The following is a 21,750-nucleotide window of genomic DNA, read 5'->3' on the forward strand; positions in this document are numbered from 1 at the left end:
AAAAAAGGAGAAAATTCTACTTTACACATTTAATACCTTTAGTATTTACTTTAATGTATAATGACCACAGACACCTTGATGGTTTTAAGGGTTTTATATAGAATGTTTTTAGAATGAAAATGCCATTACAAGGAGGCAAATGCACAGTAATACATCAATAATTAAAATCAGAACCAGAATATAACTATGGAGGAGAGTGAGTATCATAGAGTAAAAGGGAACACTATAGGGCATGAATCATATGGACCTTTATCTAATACAGTTTAATCTAGGGCAAGGACATGAGGAAAACCTAATGTGTGACCTAATAATTTTATACTATTTCCTAAACCTTATGCTATCTTTCTAACTTCACGGCAACCATACTAAGGGAAAGGGAATAAGTGGAACAAGCTAGATAAACAGTCGGGTTTAACAATGTCCTATAGGAAGGGTAAAAGTGGAACATTTACTAATACTCAATTGCATGAAATTTCAGTCAAAGGAGATATGGAGAATATCACAGGCAAGATTGCTTTAATCAGAAGAGGAAAAGTTGAGGGTATAGTATAGACAGACACCTATGTCAATATTTACCTAGGTGAGAATGAGGACTAACCCTGGCCACGGGTCAGTTGGGAAAGAACGGGACAAGGACCCTCAAGGATTCAGGGAATACCAGAAGGTGAGCAGGTACAGCTCATGGACAGTCAGGACAGGATACCCCTCAGGTCTGGGTCAGGACTGGGTTCACCAAGGCATGACCAACCCCTCACAGCATCGGATGCAACGCCAGCGTTACCCCCTCTTCTGCACGGAATCCGCCAATAACCCCGATTGGGTTTTCGAATCTCCCAACAAAGTGCTTCACTTAGCACTTAGGACTAATTTCCACCCCTTGGAGTTTGTGGAAAGTTTCAGGCAGAATGCTCCGCAGCACTCTGTATCAGGCACCTATAGAGTTCGTAGGGTCAGTGACAGGTCTGCTAGTCGGACAAGTCGGACAATTTCTCTAAGCTAAGCTAGGCTATTTATACAGATTTAGATCCCCAAGACCACCCATAAATGTTGCAAAATGACAAAGTCCCATCTTCTGATTGGTCAAGGGAGGTGGTTTAAGACATTTGCCACCACCTATATTTCTATTACGTAAGTTCACGTGACATTACCCTCCCCCTAACATCTGGGTTCCCAGGCATACGTGTGGGAAAGTACAATAGTGAAGAAAAGGTTTGCAACATTGTTGCGCATTTCAGAATATAAATAGCACATCTTCAAGGGCAAAGGTGCGCCTGGAAAGGACAGTCCCCTTTTCAATGGCCAACCGGCCAGGTTCCCTTGCTGCACGTCCCAGATCTTTGATCACGTGATGAGGGATACGTCAGCTGCAAAATGGATTCCATTCCCAATTCAAGGCCCTCATTTACGCGGTACATGAAAAGTAAGCGAAAACAAATTAATAACACAGAATAAAATGAATACACTGTACACCATGACCAACTACTCTTAATCCCTTATTTTATAATACTTATAGCATTAAGAGTTAGTGCAGAAAAAAATGCATAGACAAAAGCGGCTTAAGATAGCATGAAGCATGATTAGTGACAAGCGGCCATTTTAACACCACTGCGCATGAGCGAACTTTTCCCTCCAGATTGCGAGTGCGTCACATCACATGGGTATGACCGACGCATGCGCAGACTGGATTTCTGCAAAGCGGCCATTTTATTAATGTGCAAGCTTGATTACGATGAAAAACACATAGGCAAGCCTCCTAGGGACACCCGTGTGTTGGGGAAATACAAATAAATGACAAACAATCGGAGTTAGTACAGTTATGATTTAAGCGCGGTTCATGAAGAGAGCAAGTCGCGTTACGTGCGAATCCTTGCTCCATCACTACCGCCCCCTCTCCCTAATCAACAATGATAACAAAATGTTCGCAAAACTGATTGCCTCCCATCTTGTGTTACTCATGCCCCTCATTGCCCTTCCTGACCAATCTGGTTTTATTCCTGGTAAGGCTACCTCGCATAACCTCCACACAATTTTTTGGGTTTTGCATCAAATTAATCCTAATCTTCTGGCGGTGGCTGCTCTGCTGGATGCTACAAAGGTGTTCGACGCGCTTGAGTGGTCCTTTTAATTTTATCTATTGCATCGCATGGGCTTCAGCGAGATGTTCATGCGTAAGATCAAGCTCCTCTACACCAAGCCCTCAGCACGTCTCCGTATCAATGGCCAGATCTCTGACCCCATTAGTATTGCTCGTGGCATCCGGCAGGGGTGTCCTTTATCGCCCATGCTCTTTGCCATTGGAATGGAGCCCTTGGCTGTCAGTCTCCGGCAACACCACACTCACAGGGGAATAGGTTTTTTGGCCCGCTCCCTTCTCGTCTCCATGTACGGGGACAATGTAACCCTTTATGTCCGTCATCCTCAGGAAAACCTCAGCCCCATAGTTTGGGAAAACAATCGCTTCGGTGGCCTTTCCAGCATTCAAGTAAATTGGAGCAAGTCTGTGTTGTTTCCCTTGACTGACGCCACCATGCCGTTTACACCGGATTTCCAGTTTGTGTGGGCCTCTAGCCCCACGTGCTATTTGGGCATCTGGTTGAGTAGGGATCTGTGGAGATCTAACTTCGGTTGTGCAGATGAGTGGCTGGAATCTAGGATTCCATCTTGGAGCCAGCTCCCACTCTCTCTGGCTATTCGGATCGCAACCGTAAGATGGTGGTTTTGCCTAAATTTGTCTACCTGTTCTTGAACGTCCCTATCCCTCTCACTTCTCTTTTTTTTTGCAAATTACGCTCCCTAATCATTTCGCTCGTCTGGGTAGGTAAACAGCCAAGAGTCGCGTACGACATCCTTACTCTTCTCATGTCTGTCGGCGGTAAGGGTGCTCCTTATTTCAAGATCTATACCTTGTGCGCCCAGGCTAGCTTTCTGCACTTTTGGATCCATCCTACTCCATATCAGCCTCACGTTGCTGTTGAGACGGATATAGCATCCCCTTGGCCTTTGTCCACTGCCCTGTTCGCACCAGCGGTAGGCCCGCGGGCTGAGGTCGACACAGTCAAAACATTGCGCTGGGCCTGATCCGGCCTTCGCCGGCTCTCCAATCTTCCCCTACTTTCCGCTAATGCTATGCCAATTGTGAACCACCCAGATTTTCCCCCACCCCAGCCTTCTGGTATTTCTAGGCATGCGACACAGCTGGGTTTGCGGACGGTGGCGGACCTCTACCCAGGGAACGCTTTTTATTCTCTCCCTGACTCCTCTGGCCCGCTGGACACGCTTTTATTCTACCAGCTGCATGCTATTTGCCGGAAGCTACACTCTACATTCCCTCAGACCCCACCCGCCATGCCGGCTCTGGACTTCGTGTATACATCCCCGTCCCCGCACAAATTAGTCACCAAATTGTACGCTTTTTCCCCTGACGTCCACCTCTATTTCTTCGGATCGAGCGTGGGAGGAGCGGGGCGCTGATCTAGGTATGGATAGTGCTCAGGCTGACTGGCTATACTGTTGTAATCAGACGAAGAAGCTGTCACCCAATTACCGGCTCCGTCTGATACATTTTAAGTATCTGCACAGGTTATTCCGCACCCCTGCTCAACTCCACAGGCTCGGGATAATTCCAAGGGACACTTGTATGCGTTGCGCTGCCCCTGCCGCGGACTTCGCTCACTTAGCGTGGTTATGCCCCAAGGTCTCCGAATTCTGGAGGGTGGTTTGCTCCACTATTTCCAACATTACTAGTATCACAGTGAATCCTGACCATCCTCTGTGCCTCCTTGGTTTCGTCAAAATCTGTCCTGTTGCTAGCAGGTGCCTGATGGTGATGCTGCGGGTCCTGGCTAGGCATAGGGTGGCCATGTGTTGGGGTTATAGGCCTGCTCCTGAAGTTGAGAACTGGCTGGAGGACGCTTCTCAGTGTCAGACCCTGCTGTTGGAATTCTGGGATTTACCACCCGCCAAGTCCCGACCTGTTGACATTTGGGGCCCTCTTGTTACCTATCTACATTCCCGTTCCCACCCCAGTGGCGCTGCCTCTCCCGCTCTCCCCGCCGGCCTTGTGCCCGCGGCGGCTGCCGGTGCTGATCAGTGAATGCCTCCTCCCTCCTTGTTGGCTCCCCCGCCTTTCGTCACTCCCCACTGACGTTATTGCTGTGTATGTGACCCCCATGAGGGGAGGGTCCCCTGTGTAGTTGAGCTGCGAGTTCAACAATAACATATACCTGCTTGTTGCAAGATGTAATCTACTTGTGTCCGAATGCTTGACTTGCTCTTTAATGTAACAATTTGAGCTGCTATGTTGCACAGTGTAATGGGTCTGACTTGAATTTCTTAATAAAGGTTTTGAATTATTATTATTTTTAAGTAAGCCTCCACGACTTAGGCGTATATATATGATGTACTTTTACATTGATTGAGGGACTGGCTCTCCCCTCACACAACTTACTTTTAATTGGATGAAGTTCATTTAGTATTAAACACATGTAGTTGAGTTCCTGTGACCCTAGCTGATCCACCTTCTGCAGATGCTAGTCTGCTTGACTTCCTGCTGGTCAGACTTCAATTACTTTCTAGTAACCAGATTTTGGAGTATGTGTTGTTAGTTACGTTTAAGCAACGACCCGTTACAATGTTCTACTTTGGTGTCATTCTATTGACTTGTTTAAGGACTTCCTGATAGACATTTTTGGACAGCACTTCATCGGCAAGACCTGAGCTGGTTTTTGTTAGTCAGGTCTAGGCAAAACACGTTAGCTTGGATTGCATGGCTTGCTCTTAGTGTGTGTATGTGATATCCTGTGAGCTGCGTCTATGTCACATATGGCGGGGTAGCTAGGTGAAGGCAGCATCCTAATGTATAGCACATAAAACTTCAGGTTCTGAAGGATAGGTTTTTCTTTATTTGATGTCTTTGTTTCCCAATGGTCTAAGGATAAGTTAGTTGTTGCATTTACTTATTTCTGCCACCAGATCTGGCGGTCATTTTGCCCTGGGTTCCTGGTCACTAAGGAAACAGATCATTTTTCATCCAGATATCTTTCAAGCAATCTGTAACTGTACACAGCAGCGGGAGCGTTTGTAGAATGTTTTATGGTTTCGGTGCTCATCACGCAATGTGTTACCTTCAGAATAAGCATCCTAGACCAAGCTGACCCTCCAGTCCTGGAGGCGGGAGCGGCGCGGTCACACTGGAAACCACCCGGTTTAGAGAGGCCTGTCCTGTGAGATCAGCCGATGCTTTCTGCTCCCAGGCAACATCAGGCAGCGTTGTGCTCCGAGGAGCTGGAGGCAGGAATGTCTTCTAGGCTTCAAGCAACAGCAGGGAAAGGGCGAGAAAGGCAACACATCTAAAACATGTGAAAGGGGATCCCCAGTGCCATGGCAGAATCTTCTCATCCATGCCATGTGAGTAATGAAACCAGGCTCAAATAGGCCACCTCTGAGCACCAGGTTAGCTTTCAATAGTGCAGCAGGTGCAGTTACACCGGGCCCAGAAGCCGAAAGGGTCACTGAATCCTGAGTATTGCATTTCATTACCAGACTGCAAATAGGAGTCCCATTTCAAATGCTTGCCCTAGGGCTCTAAGTACCCTTGCCAAGCCACTGCCACTGGACCTACAGTCTTGTCCAGGGTAAGAGGCCATCTGGGTGAAAGGAAAAGAATACAAGTAATGATGCCTTTGAGAGGAGAAGGGGCAGGGCTTCAAGACCCAAGAGCAAAGAAAAAACACATGACTCTCCTGGCAACCTTCCCTCTAGCTGGCTGCCTCTGTAAATCCTGTTTTAATTGCCTGCTTTGAGTCAGAAATCGTCGATATTTCTATCCCTGTCTTCCTGCCTGGTGCTGCCATGAGATTATTGCGTCAAGGTGTTGCTCAGCTTCTCAGAAAGGTCAGCAGCAAGTCCAGGCAGAGGATGAAGAATTGTGGATGAAATCCACCCGATTGCAACACAGGAGGAAGACACGTTTGCAATCCTAGCCCTGTGTCCCACATGGGGACACGTGTTCTCCCTAGGGAGGCTGCCTGTAAAGTATCCTGACACATTATTTCTAACAGCGCTCGGCAGTGCTCAAAATTAGGGGTGTCTAGCATGGGCCTAGTGAGGCTAGATCCGTGTCACATTAATCTCTGATTATGTAAATTAGTTTTATGTAGATTCTATGTATGTATGTCTATTTTACATGGATACTCAGAAAGATTGACTTCATGGACCCAGCCCTCCCGACTTCTTGTGGGCACCCGTGCCTAAATATTTGCACTGTCCTTTGCAAAGCACTCTGTACGCCTTGTATTTGGGTTCCTGTATATTGACAATTTCAAGTGTGGCATGTATGAAGGTCAGTTGTATAGTGCCTGGCACAGACTGAAATGCTTCTCTGCACATTGATAGTATCAAACATTATTATTTACTCACTAGTGTTCGTTTCATTTACCACGGAATCTGTTATTATGCCAGGCTATGGTTCTACGATCTGGGAGTCGCTCCCCGATCTCTGCAGTGACCCTTTAGCACCTTCCTTACTGGGCCGCCATGGTACGGGGTGGACAACGCAGAGAGACTAAGCACCTGTCCAGCCGCCTATAGCTTTCTAGTTCAGGCTGACAAGGACCCCTGCTTCCTCTACAGTATACATGGCAAAGCAGGAAGAGAACTTACTCTGCATGAATGAATTTAAACAGCAATCTTGGAATGGGGCGTGAGGATGAAGGTGAGGTTCTCCCCAACATGGTTCACCTGGCACGGCTCTTAAGCTCTGGGACATCCCTCCCCCATCTCAGAAAATAAGAAGCACTGGAGCCATGTCTGACACAACGCTGATGTTTTCACCCAACTTAAAGCTGGAGTCAAGGCAGTCACTTACTACAGACCGTGCTCAGGAAAGCCCTGACGCCCCTTCACCCCAGAACCCGAGGTCAAAGGAGCCCTTGAGGTGGGGCACTTGCATTCTTGCACCCTCATCTCCTCTAGATCTTGACCCCTCCTGCTGTAAATAACTGAGATGTAATGTGCAGCCTTTTATAAAGAAAGACAACTTGATACTCTGAGGCAAAAGTAATATACAAAAATCTAGATGTTCAATTAGAGATTTTTATGCTGGTCATAATTAATGAGTAGCGCATCACAACAAAAGAAAGGTCTATTGGCGGGAGTCTGGGCTCTATTTGAAAACGTAATTTAAAATTCTAAGAGAAGCCAACTTTAGGTGTATGAAATATGCAGACTATGCTAAGGTGGTGTGGAGGCCTGGTGTTGAAGATGACTGGGAGTCGGGCATAGCGCCTTCAGAACAGCGTCTTCAGAGCGGGAGAGGTGTGCCTTTAGCACTCTGAACTGAAAATGAGTTGGATAGCTGGTCTTGTGCTCACTCTTGTTTCTGCAATGTCTCTGTACTCCTCCTCTGTCCATGACACTCTTCCACCTTAGAAGAATCATCTGACTACAAAGAGCACTGCAACAACTTACTTACTCATTCCTAATACTTACTCACCATTTGCTTACCCTCCCTCCTCATGCTTACACAAATCACTCATCTTGCCATGGTAGAAAATTACATTACTCGTCCCACGGCTGTCCTGTGGCTGAACCATTCCAACAGCTTACGAATGCGATATTCTTGCCGCCACACCTGCTATGTACAGAGTTTAGTATAAATAGCCCGGTGTCCAGTTCCTGGAGCCCTTATGATTGGATTAGTACCACAATTTAGGGGTAAGGGTGTCCCGAATGTTGGTAGTGGCATCCGACTCGAGACCTCTCCCTCCACGTTTCATCTTCTTCCGAGGTCATTCATTGGCGGGCATTGATAGACGATTTCAGGTTCGAGCATGTGAGGTGACAGTTTCTGAAGGCATTCTGGGTCTTCCCCCCAATGTGCGTTAGCAACGCAGTAGCCTAGAGCCTTGCATTACGGTTTGATTGATTTTAAGAATGTAATCAATTTTTTCATCAGTGGATATCCTCCCCACTCCCCTCTTCCGGAATGTAAAGTGGTATCATCCCGGTGGCATGCTCCCCTCATTCTTGCAAACTGTGCATTCACCACCGTACTGGGTGCAGCCTTCAAGAGGTTTTATGAGTCGTGCGGCCGCCTCACAGTTATGACGAACACGAAGATCAGATCTTAAAATGCCTTCATTGAGAAATGAGGTCAAGGAGCAGCCCACGGGTGACCGCGTGGTTTATTGCCCCCCACCCCTTCCGACGCTCCCGGATTCACACCTTCCATTGGAACGCTGATTAGTGGTATCTGCAGGCACTTCGACCCGTTTGTACAGAGGGTGCCACCCTTTCAAGGCCAGCAGGTAAACACATAAATCGTTCCATTTAGGGCACGGAGCTAGCTTCAAGAGGCCCTTTGTCACTCAAGTATGTGTAAACTTCTTAAATATTGCGAAACGCCACACAATGCCCTTGTGTTGTGTCAGAGCGCTGCACCTCTCTCTAGCGTGAGGGGCACGTGGTTCGCGTTGTTTCAGGTGAGACATATATAATGGTTAACACCTGGCAAACATTGTTAAAGGGAACTTTGGCGCCACCCTATGCGAGGTCAGCGACAAATAGACATCCAAAAATAGAAATAAGGACAGGGGACTGCGGGTACTGGTGGCAAAATATGAATTAAAATAAGGCTTCTATTGCTCCTGAGTGGAGGAGAGTAGTATAGCTTTTAATACTCCTGTGCAAAGGACGGGGCCGTGGCTTCTATCACTGCTGAGTGAAGGAGATGAAGGCAATCACCATTACATCTGAGCGGAGGAGACTAGGAAGGCTTCTATTCCTCCTTGGTTCAGGAGAGAAGTATGACTTCCAGTGCGATTGCTTCCATTAATCCTGGTTGGAGGAGAGTAGTATGACTCCCATTCCTCCTGAGAAGAGAAGAGTACGATGGCTTCCATTACTCCTGGGTGGAGGAGAGTTCAATAGATTCCATTACTCCTGGGTGGGGGAGAGTACAATGGATTCCATTACTCCTGGGTGGGGGAGAGTAGTATGATTTCCATTACTCCTGAGCAGAAGACAATTCGATGGCTTTCATTACTCCTGGGTGGAGGAGAGTAGTATGATGTCCATTACTTCTGATTATGGGAGAGTAGTATGACTTCCATTAATTCTGGGTACGGAGAGTTCTATGACTTCCATTAAACCTGAAATGAAGAAAATAGTATGACTTTCATTACTCCTGAATAGAGAAGAGTAGTGTGTCTTCGATTACTCCTGGCTGGAGGAGAGTAGTTTGACTTCCATTACTCCTGAACAGAGGAGAGTACGATGGATTCAATTACTCCTTGGTAGAGGCGAGTAGTATGATTTCCATTACTTCTGATTGGGGGAGAGTAGTATGATTTCCATTACTTCTGATTGGGGGAGAGTAGTATGATTTCCATTACTTCTGATTGGGGGAGAGTAGTATGACTTCCATTACTTCTGGGTGCGGAGAGTTCTATGACTTCCATTATATCAGAACTACGGAAAATAGTATGACTTCCCTTACTCCTGAACAGAGAAGAGATGTATGTCTTCCATTACTCAAAGGAAAGAAGTTGGCTCACCTTATGCCTGAGAGTGGAAGTGAGTATGAAAACACCCACTGCTCCGCACAAAGGAGAGTAGCATGGATCACATGACTCCTGAGCAGAGGAGTACGGCTCGCTGCTAATACTCCTGAGTAAAGGAGAATTGGATGGGCTACATTCATTCAGGGAAGAGGAGGGTACCATGGACTCTAGTACTCCTGAAAAAAGGAGAGCAGGATAGTATTTAATACATCTGAGCAAAGGAGATTAGCATGGATACAATTACTCTTCAGTAGTGGAGAGTAGCATGACGTCTGCTATGCCTGAGCAGAAGAGAGTGGGTGGATTATATAACCCCTAAATGGAGGCGAGAATGCAAAGGAGAGCATGACAGCCTCCATTACTCTTGAGCACAGGTGAGTAATATTGGTTTCATTTCTCCTAAGCAAAGGAAAGTAGGGTGGATTCTAACACGCTTGAGCGAAAGGGAGTTGCATGGATAAACATATTCATGAGCAGAGGTGAGAATGATGGATTCTAATACTCCAGAGGAAAGAAAAATCGAATAGATCACAATACTCTAGAATGAACAAGGGTTGCATGAATTAAATCACTCCTGCGCTGAACAGAGTAGGATGACTTCTAAGGAGAGTTGAATGGATTGCATTACTACTGAGTGGTTTGCGTTATTTCTGAACAGGTTCTGATATTTATGGTGTGCATGGTTGGAGCTTGTGAGGATTTTATTGTAAATGGCATACCGTGTGAGAAGCCCAAGGTTGATGTTATTCCCTGGGGAACATATGCAGTCACTGTGTGGAATTTGAGACATATGGACCAGGGTCGGATTGGGATCACAATTCGGCCCGGGCACTGAGGAAAAAAGTGGCCCACATTCAAGAGGCGTGGCCCATATTTAAGGGGCGTGGCCCACATTCAAGGGGTGTGCCCTTTCATGAAACACCATTTGCACAGACAAAGAATGAAAGTGGGAGGATACTATTCTTGCACAGGACACAGGGCCAAGGTGACAATGGCCTACATGCTGAGCAACTAAAAAAAATAGCAAGGCCCCTTTTTGTCACAAAATTATTCCAGCCCTCCAGCACAGGAGCACCTGAAAAGCAGCAAAGCCCCTGCTATCACTAACCTACTCAGCCCTCCCCAGACCTCCAGCTCAGGAGCACATGAACAGAGGTAAGGCCCATGCAATTAGTAAATTAATCAACCCTCCAGGCCTTGGGAAAATGTCCTGGCAGGGGAGCACAAAACACAGCTTTCTGGGTCATCCAAGGTAGCCAGGTAGCCAGGGGGGAGGCTGAGGTGAAGCTGGTGCATGGGAAGTGCCTTCCCAGTGTGTTCTGGCAGTTTGAGTATTTACCATTTACTGTAGTATTACCCTTGTACCTGTGTATGGTGCCCTTTTGTAACTTGCACACTTCACTTTTCTCTTGTAACACACTGTTTGCTACCTCTCACTTTTGTTTGCTTTAGATACTTGCACAAGTGCCACCATTGCCTACGTAACGTTTGTTCTTGTGCTGGAGTGTCTGCCATTAATTGCAGTATTATACCTCTACTTGTATTTTGTACACTTTTGTAACCTGCACACATATCTCTTTTTCCACCTGTAATGTATCGTTTGCTCCTCTTGTATTTTGGTTGCTCACTATTGTCACTTTTGATTCAGTAACTTAACGTTTGCTTTTGTAATTTGTCCACTTATAATTTTCTCCTCATGTATTATTGCTGTTCCTAGTGTGAAGCCCTCTGACACCTTTGGGTAAAGTCCGCGCTATATAAAATCGCATAAATAAATAAATAAATAAAACCAAAAAATTCCAAACATCACCAGGCCCCCACAGCAAGACCCATTCTTCCTCGCCCACTATGCCCTGAATGTGAAGGGCTGTGGGCGAGGTGTTAAGACTAACACCGTTTCTGGGCTGCATGGGCGCCAGGGGGCCGAGGTGCAAATGGCTCAAAGGCCTGAGAAACACCTGGCCCCCAGGGAGGCCGATTATTGCAAACAATCACCCATGCCCAGCCTCAGCTTGATTGCTTGGCAGGGTAGGGGTGAAGGAGAGCCCACAGCTGACAATCGCTGTCTGGCCGCACAGCGAGGCTGCTTTCGTTTTCTCAGTCTCTGTCTCCGTGCACTCTGTGGGCCGTTTTTTTTTCTCCCCTTTCCTAGTCCACTCTCTGTGGACTGGGACAGGGGAGAAAAAAACGGCCCACAGAGGGCACGGAGACACCGGCCCTTCGGCCCATTCCCGAATGCCCGCCTTGCCAATCCCCCCCTGCATGGACGACTAGTGTGAACAGAGATTTCTAGTGGCCCTATCTGCAAAACCGAGATTGGTCATTATAGCATGTTAGACGACACTTTGGGGCTGGTGTCTGGGGGTATACGAATGTCAGCCCCTTGCACAATATTGAGCACAGATAAATACTTAGGCATCTGGCTGAAATGCAGTCTACACCTACTGTGTATTGTCGAAGGTGGCCTTCACTCGCATACAGCAACATTTAGGTACTCTTGAGCTGTTACGCTGTGTTAAATTGTATTACATGCTGTCTGCGTACTAAGAACAGATTATAGGCCTAATTATAAATTTGGCAGTCTGATGGACCATCAAACCCATACCCGCACCATCAGTCCGACAGCCCTATTATGAGTTTGGTGGTCAGACCACCAAAGCACCGCTGCAACCGCCGGAGATCCATGATCCCTCTGTGATGTTGCAGCAGTGTAAAGCCACAATATGCTGGCAGTGCCGCTGTGGCACCACCAAGCACATTACAAGTTTCCTCACTGCCACAGTTTTCATGGTGGTGAGCCTGCCATGAAAAGTGTGGTTTTGGTGATGAGGAAATGAAGGGGCTCTACAGGGCCCCCTGTTGCCGCAGTGCCAGGGAATGCATGTAGAGGGGCACATGTTGTGCCCCCCTGTATGCATGCAGCCCCAGTGCCTAGATGGCATGAACTTAATAGTCCATGCTGTGCAGGAACTTGCTTTGGCGTTCCGATTGCGGTGCCTTTCTAATGCTCGCCACCTGGGACCGCCAAAGCACCGTCCCAGGAGCAAAATCTGGCGGGCAAGCGGGGAATGAGTTTGGCGGTGCGGGAGCGGGGCACTGGCATGGCGACCCGCTCCCACACGGCCAAACTCATAATCAGGCTGACTGATAACAGCGGGACGCATTAATATTTTTATTCGGTCTGCTTTAAATATTGTCTTGCAGTGAATGTGTATATATGTTTACAATTTTATATTGTTTTTACAATAACCTTGTTTGTTTAATGAAAGTGCACTTTTATGGCTGTGACTACAGCTGAATAAAGAACATTTTGAGTTTGAATTTGGATAAATATGTCCTCTTGTGGCGTGGATTACACAAATTGAGACTGACATTAGTTATATATCATAACATAACATGTGTATTTGTAAAGCTCACCTTTACCCAGAAGGGTATCTTGTCACTGAGTAACAGATGTTCATTGGTACCTGATCACTGATTCATGTTGCATTGAAAACTAGCCCTTCACCCGCAGAAGAATACTATAGCCCTGATAAAAATGAGGATTCACCCGTACATTCTAAATCAGTTTTTTAATTGAATTTCATTTTATGCTCCTAGGGGGAAACTCCCTATGATGTCATCATCCCTCGAGCCACTGCAAACACTCAGGTGAACAGCAACAACTCGACGATCCGCGCTGAAGACGCATATGCTGCACAGGATGGCAGGAAATCACAAGTAAGAGGAACCTGGGGCGGGTGGCCTAAGGCCTTTAGAAAGCTCGAGGATGGGCGTTATTGGCTCCATCACACTGGGAGAGCTTGAGGATGCCTAGACCACTGGGCAGGGCGCTCCCTGGCTCCATTACACTGGGAGAGGTCGGGTATGCACGGACTACTGGCCCGGGCGTTGATTGGCTCCATTACACTGGGAGAGCTTGGGGATGCATGGACCACTGGGCAGGGCGTTGACTGGCTCTATTACACTGGGAGAGCTCGGGGATGCACGGATCTCTGGACCAGGCGATGTCTGGCTCCATCACATTGGGGGAGCTCGAGGATACACGGACCACTGAGCCGGGCATTGCCTGGCTCTATTACACTGGGAGAGCTCGAGGATGCACGGACCACTGAGCGGGGCGTTATCTGACTCTATTACACTGGGAGAGCTCGGGGATGCACGGACCTCTGGGCAGGGCGTTGTCTTGCTCTATTACACTGGGAGAGCTCGGGGATGGACGGACCACTGGGCCAGGTGTTGTCTGGCTCCATCACACTGGGAGAGCTCGGGTTGAACGCACCAGAGCGTTGTCTGGCCCTGGGAGAGCTCAGGAATGCACAGACCACTGGACTGTGCATTGTCTGGCTCTATTACACTGGAAGAGCTCAGGAATGCACAGACCACTGGACCGTGCATTGTCTGGCTCCATCACACTGGCAGAGCTCGAGGATGCACAGACCTCTGGGCAGGGCGTTGTCTGGCTCTGTTACACTAGGGGAGCTCAGGGATGCACGGACCACTGGGCAGGGTGTTGTCTGGCTCTATTACACTGGGAGAGGTCGGGATGCACGGTCCACTAGGCTGGGCGTTGTCTGGCTCCATCACACTGGGAAAGCTCGAGGATGCATTGACCTCTGGGCAGGGCGCTGCCTGGCTCCATTACACTGGGAGAACTTGAGGATGCATGGACAAGCTTCCTAGGACCGGTTTCTGGCATTACAGCCTTCTACAGCCAGGCTTGCTTGAATTCAGTGGCAAAGTGAGCAAGGGACTCACGTCTGAGCATACCCTGCCAACTTATGGCGAACAAAGCGGTTCAAAAGGGGGTGGTGATGGCCACTGGAGTCAAACTATCCTGGCTGAAGATGGCTGAAAGCCAGAAACCGGTCCTAGGATGCTTGATTCCGGTCCAGGGAAGACATGGCTTGGCAGTTCGGGCTGGACTGTTCCCGTGAGGCACAGGGTCAAGGCGGATTTGCATATGGCCATGTCTGAACTGGGGTGGTGTGGTGAGCAAAAAAACGATGGATTTAGGCCCAGATCTCTGTACTGGGGTGAATGTATGACATTGTTCTGCATTCTGTCCATCAACTGTTGTTTTTGCATTTGTCACCCCGAGTGGGACGGGTATGCTCAGACGTGAGTCCCGTGCTCTCCACGCCACTGGAGTCAAGCTATCCTGGCTGAAGATGGCTGACAGCCAGAAACCGGTCCTGGGATGCTTGGTTCCGGTCCAGGGAAGACATGGCTTGGCAGTTCGGGCTGGACTGTTCCCATGAGGCACAGGGTCAAGGCTGATTTGCATATAGCCACACAGAGTTTTGAGTTTCCTTAGACCCACAGTTATTATTTTTGTATACAGTGTTTTGCTAAGGGGCTATAACTGTAATTGGGTCTCTAAATATTTCCCTTGGACCCTACTCTCTCCGCATGTGTTGTGATTTGCATATGGCCATGTCTGAACTGGTGTGGTGTGGTGAGCAAAAAAACGATGGATTTAGGCCTAGGTCTCTGTACTGGGGTGAATGTATGACATTGTTCTGCATTCTGTCCATCAACTGTTGTTTTTCCATTACACTCAGGGCTCTCTTAGGCCAAAGTCCAGGCCAACGGAGATTGTTGGCTCTTTGCAAACACTTCTCATGTAGAGTTATAAATACTCTGTTAATTTATGTTCAGATCAGGCGAGGGTCTGCACTGATTAAAGTCGCTATCACATTATATGACATAATTGCTAGTTCTCCATCCATGTGCCAGCTGGCATTCATCCTCATTCCTGAAACCATAGAGTTTCCAAAGCAGGGAAGCTCTTGGTGCCCGCTGGCAGGGCGGCATGGGCAAAGGCCAGTGGAGCAGCTGGTCGACTATTAGATACTTTCAATCGATCAGAACAATTTATTCAGTATCTGGTGGCAAAATGCCTGGTCCTGTAGATGGGACATCAGGGGCTGCCAGGCCCACCTAGCCTGCATATTTCTCTGTCTGTTTTTATGTCAAAGTCGCTAGTAAAGGGCACGATCACGTAGGGTTTGAAAATACCGACTAGGTTGAAAATTCCAATTTGTACATGACTCGTTATCACAACCAGGGGGCAAACTTAACGAGCTGTAAGGTTTTTTGTTTTTTTTAATGTTTGAGTTTGCGCTGTAAGGTTTTACTCTCCTGAGTGTCTCTCTAGTCAAACCTTGGGCAGATCAGGCCGGAAAGTAGAACACGTTTGCTTTTTGTTAACTCGAGAATGGGTAATAACATAGTTTGTTAGATGCTGTTGCCAAATGGTAAATGCACAAATTGCACTTCCCAAAACCCCGCACAATCATATTTACTGGATGCTCAGTGTCTGCGTGGCAGGCTGCACTATTGCGTGGTTGTCAGGATAGGGGCCTTAGTCGCTGCTCTAGTTTTTTTGCTTAACTATCGTTAACATCCCTCCTGAGTGACCTGCACCTTTAACAATTATGATGCAAACTTTTCCCTACTACCACTAATGAAAGACATTCAAGCCTGTAACACCATTTTCGGTTCTCGTGAGATGCCCCTTCCACCTCCTGTAACACTTATTTCATCATCCATTGTTCCAGAACCTCCACTCTGCCCTAATATGTTCAATGTTTGAGCTGTGCTCATCGATCCTGGTACTTAAATGACTCTTTCATCACTCCATCTCCCCCAAACTACACATATTAAGCCTTTGCATCTCTCCTCCTTGAATGTCCAATGCAACCTATTCATTCTGGGCCCATACTTGGAACACACTGGCCGGTTGGAAACTATCTTCATTGTGTTGATGGCCGATGCATCTTCAGAAATAGTGGCACCAAAGGCACCCTTGTAGCTCACGATTCAAGAGCCTGAAATGTTGTAGGCGTTAGTAGTGTGAATTCAGTTTTTTACATTAAGAATTTGTGGAAATTGTAATTGTAATTGATACGAGTTTGACTTGAGCTTGGAAAAAATGACTTCACTAAATTGTATTTTTATTCTATTCTTCTTGCTACAGGTCCAGTCCTACCCCAATGCCCGGTGGTGAGGGGTAGTGCCCTCTGCTGTAGCGTTCCAGCTTCTACACCCATTCTCCCATGCGCCTAGCTATTTAAAGACTGATCTGACTCCAAGCAGGTGTCCTGGGAGAGGCTATTAACAGAGACCAAGCTGATGGTGTCGCATCTCTCTCTGAGAATCCTTGCTGCGGCGCAACGCCCACCAGGCGCCACCCAAAGTCCGTTTCGACTGTGAAGCTCCACGCCTTTGTTCTGATTGAGTAATGAGCTCACCTTTTTGCTCTGAACTTGGGAGTCCTCTATAAAAGTCAGCTCTACTACCCCTGCACCATCCCTCACAGCTGTAGGCGCCCCAGGGTTGGTTCTTGGTGGAGGGTCCAGGTAAATGAGGACCTACCTTCTTTAGCATTCCTTTTCCTGCCCTTTACTCTGAGAAAACATTTCAGAGGGAACTCAAAAGCACCCTCCTGGTCCATGGGGTTCTACATGACCATTGAAATTGGCTTTTATATGTGTTGGAGGTTTCGACTGAAAACAGAAGAGAGCTGTCATCCCACTCCATTGCCTTCATAGAAGTTTTCAAATATGAAACATCATATATGTTGTTCCCCCATTTTGTTACATCAGGCCTACAATGGATACAGTTTTTTTTATATAGCGCAAACTTGACTCAAAGGTATGAGAGCGCTTTACATGAGCACCAGTTGCATTACACAAGGACACATTCATGTTTTTTTCCGGGCACAGTGAGCTTAAGTGATTTGCCCAGAATCACAGAACGTTGAGCTTCATTGCCGAGACTCGAACGTGGTTCCCCAGATTAGAGATTGACCGCCCTAGCTGTTAGGCTACATCCTCTCCACTGTGAATAAGTGTGTCTGCATATCCAACACTACCTTTCACTTCTGCCTCTGGCACCCCCAGTGGCTTTCCAGCACCTCCTGAGGTTATTCTGACCCTTTCTTTGTAAGTCAAACTACTACCTTTAATCCCTTCTTTCTTAACAGGGCATAGCTGCCTTGAGCCGAGCAAACTAAGTCTCTAAGGTGCCAATTCCAATGGGTTAACCATAGATATTTTCCAATATAGGCCCAACAAATATCTTAAGTACTGAATAAAGACAATACATTTTAAAGGAATCTGATGCATAGGAAATGCGTAAGTGGCTCCAATGGCACTCCCGTGAGGGTAGCTGGGCTGCTGTTTGCCGATTTGCACAAACGGTTCCACCCTACTTTGCAAGGGTGCAGGAAAAGTACATTTAGCATCTGGTGAGTGAGGAGATGATTCTAATTCATTCCAGAAGAGTGGTCATCTATTCTGAGGGCAAAGGCAATTTTCTAGTATCCCCTCTCTCCAATATCTCCAGCATTGGTATGGCTTATTCACTTTATCACTGGAGCATGAAGTCCCATATTTGAGGCACATAATATGACTCTCTGTGGCACGGACCTTCTTCACGTACAAAAGGACATGCCCATTGAGAAATGGAATGAACCCCAGACCGGCTGGTCCTCCTCTGCTTCCAGGCATCATATGCCGCCCCATCTGATTTTAACAAGAGCAACCTATATGTCCCTGCGAACTCGGTATAGCTGGTCAGCCAACAAACAATGTTCACAATGAACGCATTTGAACAACAAATGTGAAAATAAAGCAAGGTATGTTACTTCCTTGTATCCAAAATAGAGTTTGTAGTTAGAACGGGGAGTTCTGCCCTTCTAATTCTGTTATTATATTGGTTCAATATGGAATTAAAGTTTTGAAATTGAAGCCCAGAAACAAAGGAATTTCTATCAAGCCCACTTCAGCCGAACATGGGCATAACTTTTATTTTTCAAAGAACAATCATATGAAAAAAGAGTAAAACAATTGATGTGTATTCATACTATATACAAGATAAAAAGTGATCCAAGTGACTTTTGTGCCCCAGGATAGTGACCAAAACCAACAGTGACATATTATACAGTGACTAATAAAAAGAAGCAGTTGGTTATTGGAGTAATCGGGGAGGTCCCTATGAAATCAAATATCAATCCACTTGGTAGGAATTTTGTTGTGTCTTAGGACTCCCTTTGTTTTTTTCTCTGATGGCGCATGTATGCACTCCAACAAGGGGCATTGTCGGGAAGTCAGTTTCCCTTCTCAATGCCCTTGATGTACTTGTGGTGTGGATAATGGATATGCATAGCACTGATGCTAATAGATGTTTCAGGCACTACACCTGAGAACTGAATGCATTTTGATGGAAGGTGTGCTGCATTTCCGACTATAACATCGTAATCCTGGTGTAACATAACACGTGTATTTGTAAAGCACACGTTCCACCCAAGGGTATCAAGGCACTGAATAAACGATGTTTTGTGTTACCCAGCTCAAAGGTACTCATTTTATCGACCTCAGATGAATGAAAGGCTGAGTGGACCCACTGGGATTTGAACCTGTGACCATGAGGTCGAATGCAGGCCCTCAGGGATTAAGCGCCAAGAGCCAGCTGCTGAATGTCTGAGGCACAGTTATATAGACTAAAGTAAATAGATGTTCTCTAATGATCAAGACATATTCCATGCAATATTTTCTCAAACATAGCATATACAGCTGGCCTGCAATAAAATGGCTTTCTTAGCATTTTTAATAATAAAAATATGAACAGGCTGGCAATGTTCAAACTAAGCAATCTAGGGTGAAGAGTTAAGCTCTGATCGATGCATGAAGACATCGTCAAATACATAGCCCTTAACTGAGGACAAGAAATAAATGATGACCAGCTAATGCAAGGTGCACTGGGCAGGGCCATTTCCAGTGATAGGTGAGTGGGAATCATTGAATCAGAACCCAAAGCAGATGACTCGTTCCTTTTCATCCTGTGGGTCTTATTCTCTTAGGAGGATGCAGGTCAACGACAAGAGATCGACATATAAAAAAAGAAGGTGCAGGAAGGGTTAAGTCTCAAGTTCTCACCTATTCTGGCACCTCAGTCACACCACTGGATTTCCAATGCAGTGCCTTTGTATATACATAGACATTATTATATATTTATTCTATACTATATGCAGATGACCTACAATAATGTGGCCTTCACAGCTGCCATTTTGGATGACTTTCAAATCATGATTTTTGTGCCAGTTGTATTTAGATACCATGATGTATATATCTATTATTATTTTTACAATTCGGGGAGAAAATGGGATTGTATGCTTTTGTGTGAATATGTACAGATGAATAAATTGTTATTTAAAGCTAAAACCGTTGTGTTGTTTTACTAGTATCATAGAAACCCTGAACAGTTTTCAAATGAAATATTTCTTGGAGGTAAAATAATATGCACTTACTCTTTAAAAATGAGCTCGAGATGTGTGAAACAGTTTAGTTTCTGCTTTTCCTTCCCCAAATAAATTCTTTAAAATCCGTTTTCCTCCTGTCAGATTCTGGAAAAATGCGCATTTCTGAACAATATGGCATCCAGTTTAAAGAAATGATGTGGAAGTAAATACGTCTCCCAAGGCAACTTCCATTACATGGAGTGGCTGACGCTGACTGCTACCTTCATGCACCATGCAGCATAGCTGCCAAGGTTTCAGATTGCTATGTGTGACATTGTCATAAATACAGTGTAATTATGAGTGACATTTCAGCGACTATGAGTGACGCTTGTTCACGAGCAAAATAAAGCAATGAAGAGGAGGGAAACATATACAAATCAGAAATTACACCAATTTGAGCAACTAGAAAGGCTAAGTTAACTGCTTCAAAGCATCAGAAAGAATTGTTAACTCAGTTATCAGCCAAAATTGCGGAAAATAGATCAAGCAGTCTGGAAGACGTTCATAATTTATAATCAGATGAGTGACTCGCAGACTCACTCGATTCACACTAACCACATGAGCTGTAAGCAGGGCTGCATTAGAAAGCGGAGGTGGGAGGCTTTGAGAACACTTTCTTTTGGGGAAAGCGAAGAGCCAGCTGAGCTCTGTGGTAAAGATTATGCTCAGTCCTGATGGCACACACACTGTGATGCATTTTTGGAATAGGATTTGCACACTTACTATTATTCCCAAAAAAAAACAGGCACAGGCCTTTACTTTCACCTACCTCTGCAGTTTAGAGCACAGACAGAATAGCGTATTAACTACATGCATGTTACATTTTCGTGCTAGTAACTTTCACTTGAAACACTGAAACACAATGGTTGGCTCAAAATTATCTGGGAACACAAACTGCTGTTTTTATGGGTTACTCGATATCTGTTTGAGAGCTGAAAATCACACTCACGACAATCTCAACAGGGTGCGAGAAAAACCGCCCAAGAAAGTATTCGTGCACAAAAGGAGCTACTTGTGATCGAAACACAGCGTGAGGGCATGAACCGGACATGAGGTTCCATGACAAATAAGCTTCACACGTCCCCCAAAGGCACTTACATGCTCAAAACCCGCTAATCAAAACATTTTGAAATAAAAAGGCAGACTCATGGCATTTGTTAATGTTTACAATGCATCAATGTTCTTATCTTGTCATTTTGTAAATCACCATTATCACTTATTTTGGATTGTGTTATGTTCCTGGAGGCACTCCCCCGACGCCCTGGGCGTGTGGCGCGCTAGTCATGTGACTCCCTATAATAAAAAGAGGTCTCGCACGCACGCAGGCATTTCTGAGGCGCGCAGACCGAGCAACAAAGTTATTCCCACTGTCCGACTGAGTTAATTCTAGGGCCACGTATTAGGCCTAGTCAGGGTTAGATGCCCCGGAGTGTAGGTCCCAGATTGATACCCCTAGGGCACTCACTTTCCTACTATAGGACACAACAGATTGCTTGTGGTTTATTCAAATATTCAGCACTGCAGCACGTATTTCCGCTGGATCAATTAAGCACAACACACAGGGCAAGCAGACTTCGAGTCACCATGGCAGTTCAGGTTTACCACTCGCCTCCTAAATCCAGGGGCCTGCTTTCCTGAAGTCTGTTGTTGGCCAGTCTGTGTCAGGCTGTCCTGGGGGGCCGGGCCGCTGCAACAGCTGGTCACAAGGACGTTAGGTAGAACCGGGAACAGCTGTAACTGATAACTTTTTAAAGATCATGTAGCTCTGCAGCTGCATGGTGTTAATAGAAATTTGGGTGGCTGGTACTTACTTTCAAGTTGTTTGCCTCAGCTTTCTTAGTCCAGGGCTGTCCTCAGAGTATAGCTGTCGAGTGACAGACTGTC

General features: G+C 46.3%; 1 protein-coding gene across 1 annotated transcript in view; it reads left to right on the forward strand.

Moving 5' to 3' along the window:
- GPRC5C (G protein-coupled receptor class C group 5 member C) overlaps window positions 1-19,789 on the forward strand; it is a 137,481-nt gene extending 117,692 nt beyond the window's left edge. Inside the window, exons 4-5 of the mRNA XM_086931000.1 lie at window positions 13,161-13,280; window positions 16,543-19,789. Coding sequence (XP_086787126.1) covers window positions 13,161-13,280; window positions 16,543-16,572 — 150 coding nt within the window. The 3' untranslated portion in view covers window positions 16,573-19,789. The remainder of the gene's footprint in view (window positions 1-13,160; window positions 13,281-16,542) is intronic.
- Window positions 19,790-21,750: the final 1,961 nt, after the last annotated feature.

Source organism: Lissotriton vulgaris, chromosome 7 (assembly GCF_964263255.1).
Source record: "Lissotriton vulgaris chromosome 7, aLisVul1.2, whole genome shotgun sequence".
NCBI lineage: Eukaryota > Metazoa > Chordata > Amphibia > Caudata > Salamandridae > Lissotriton > Lissotriton vulgaris.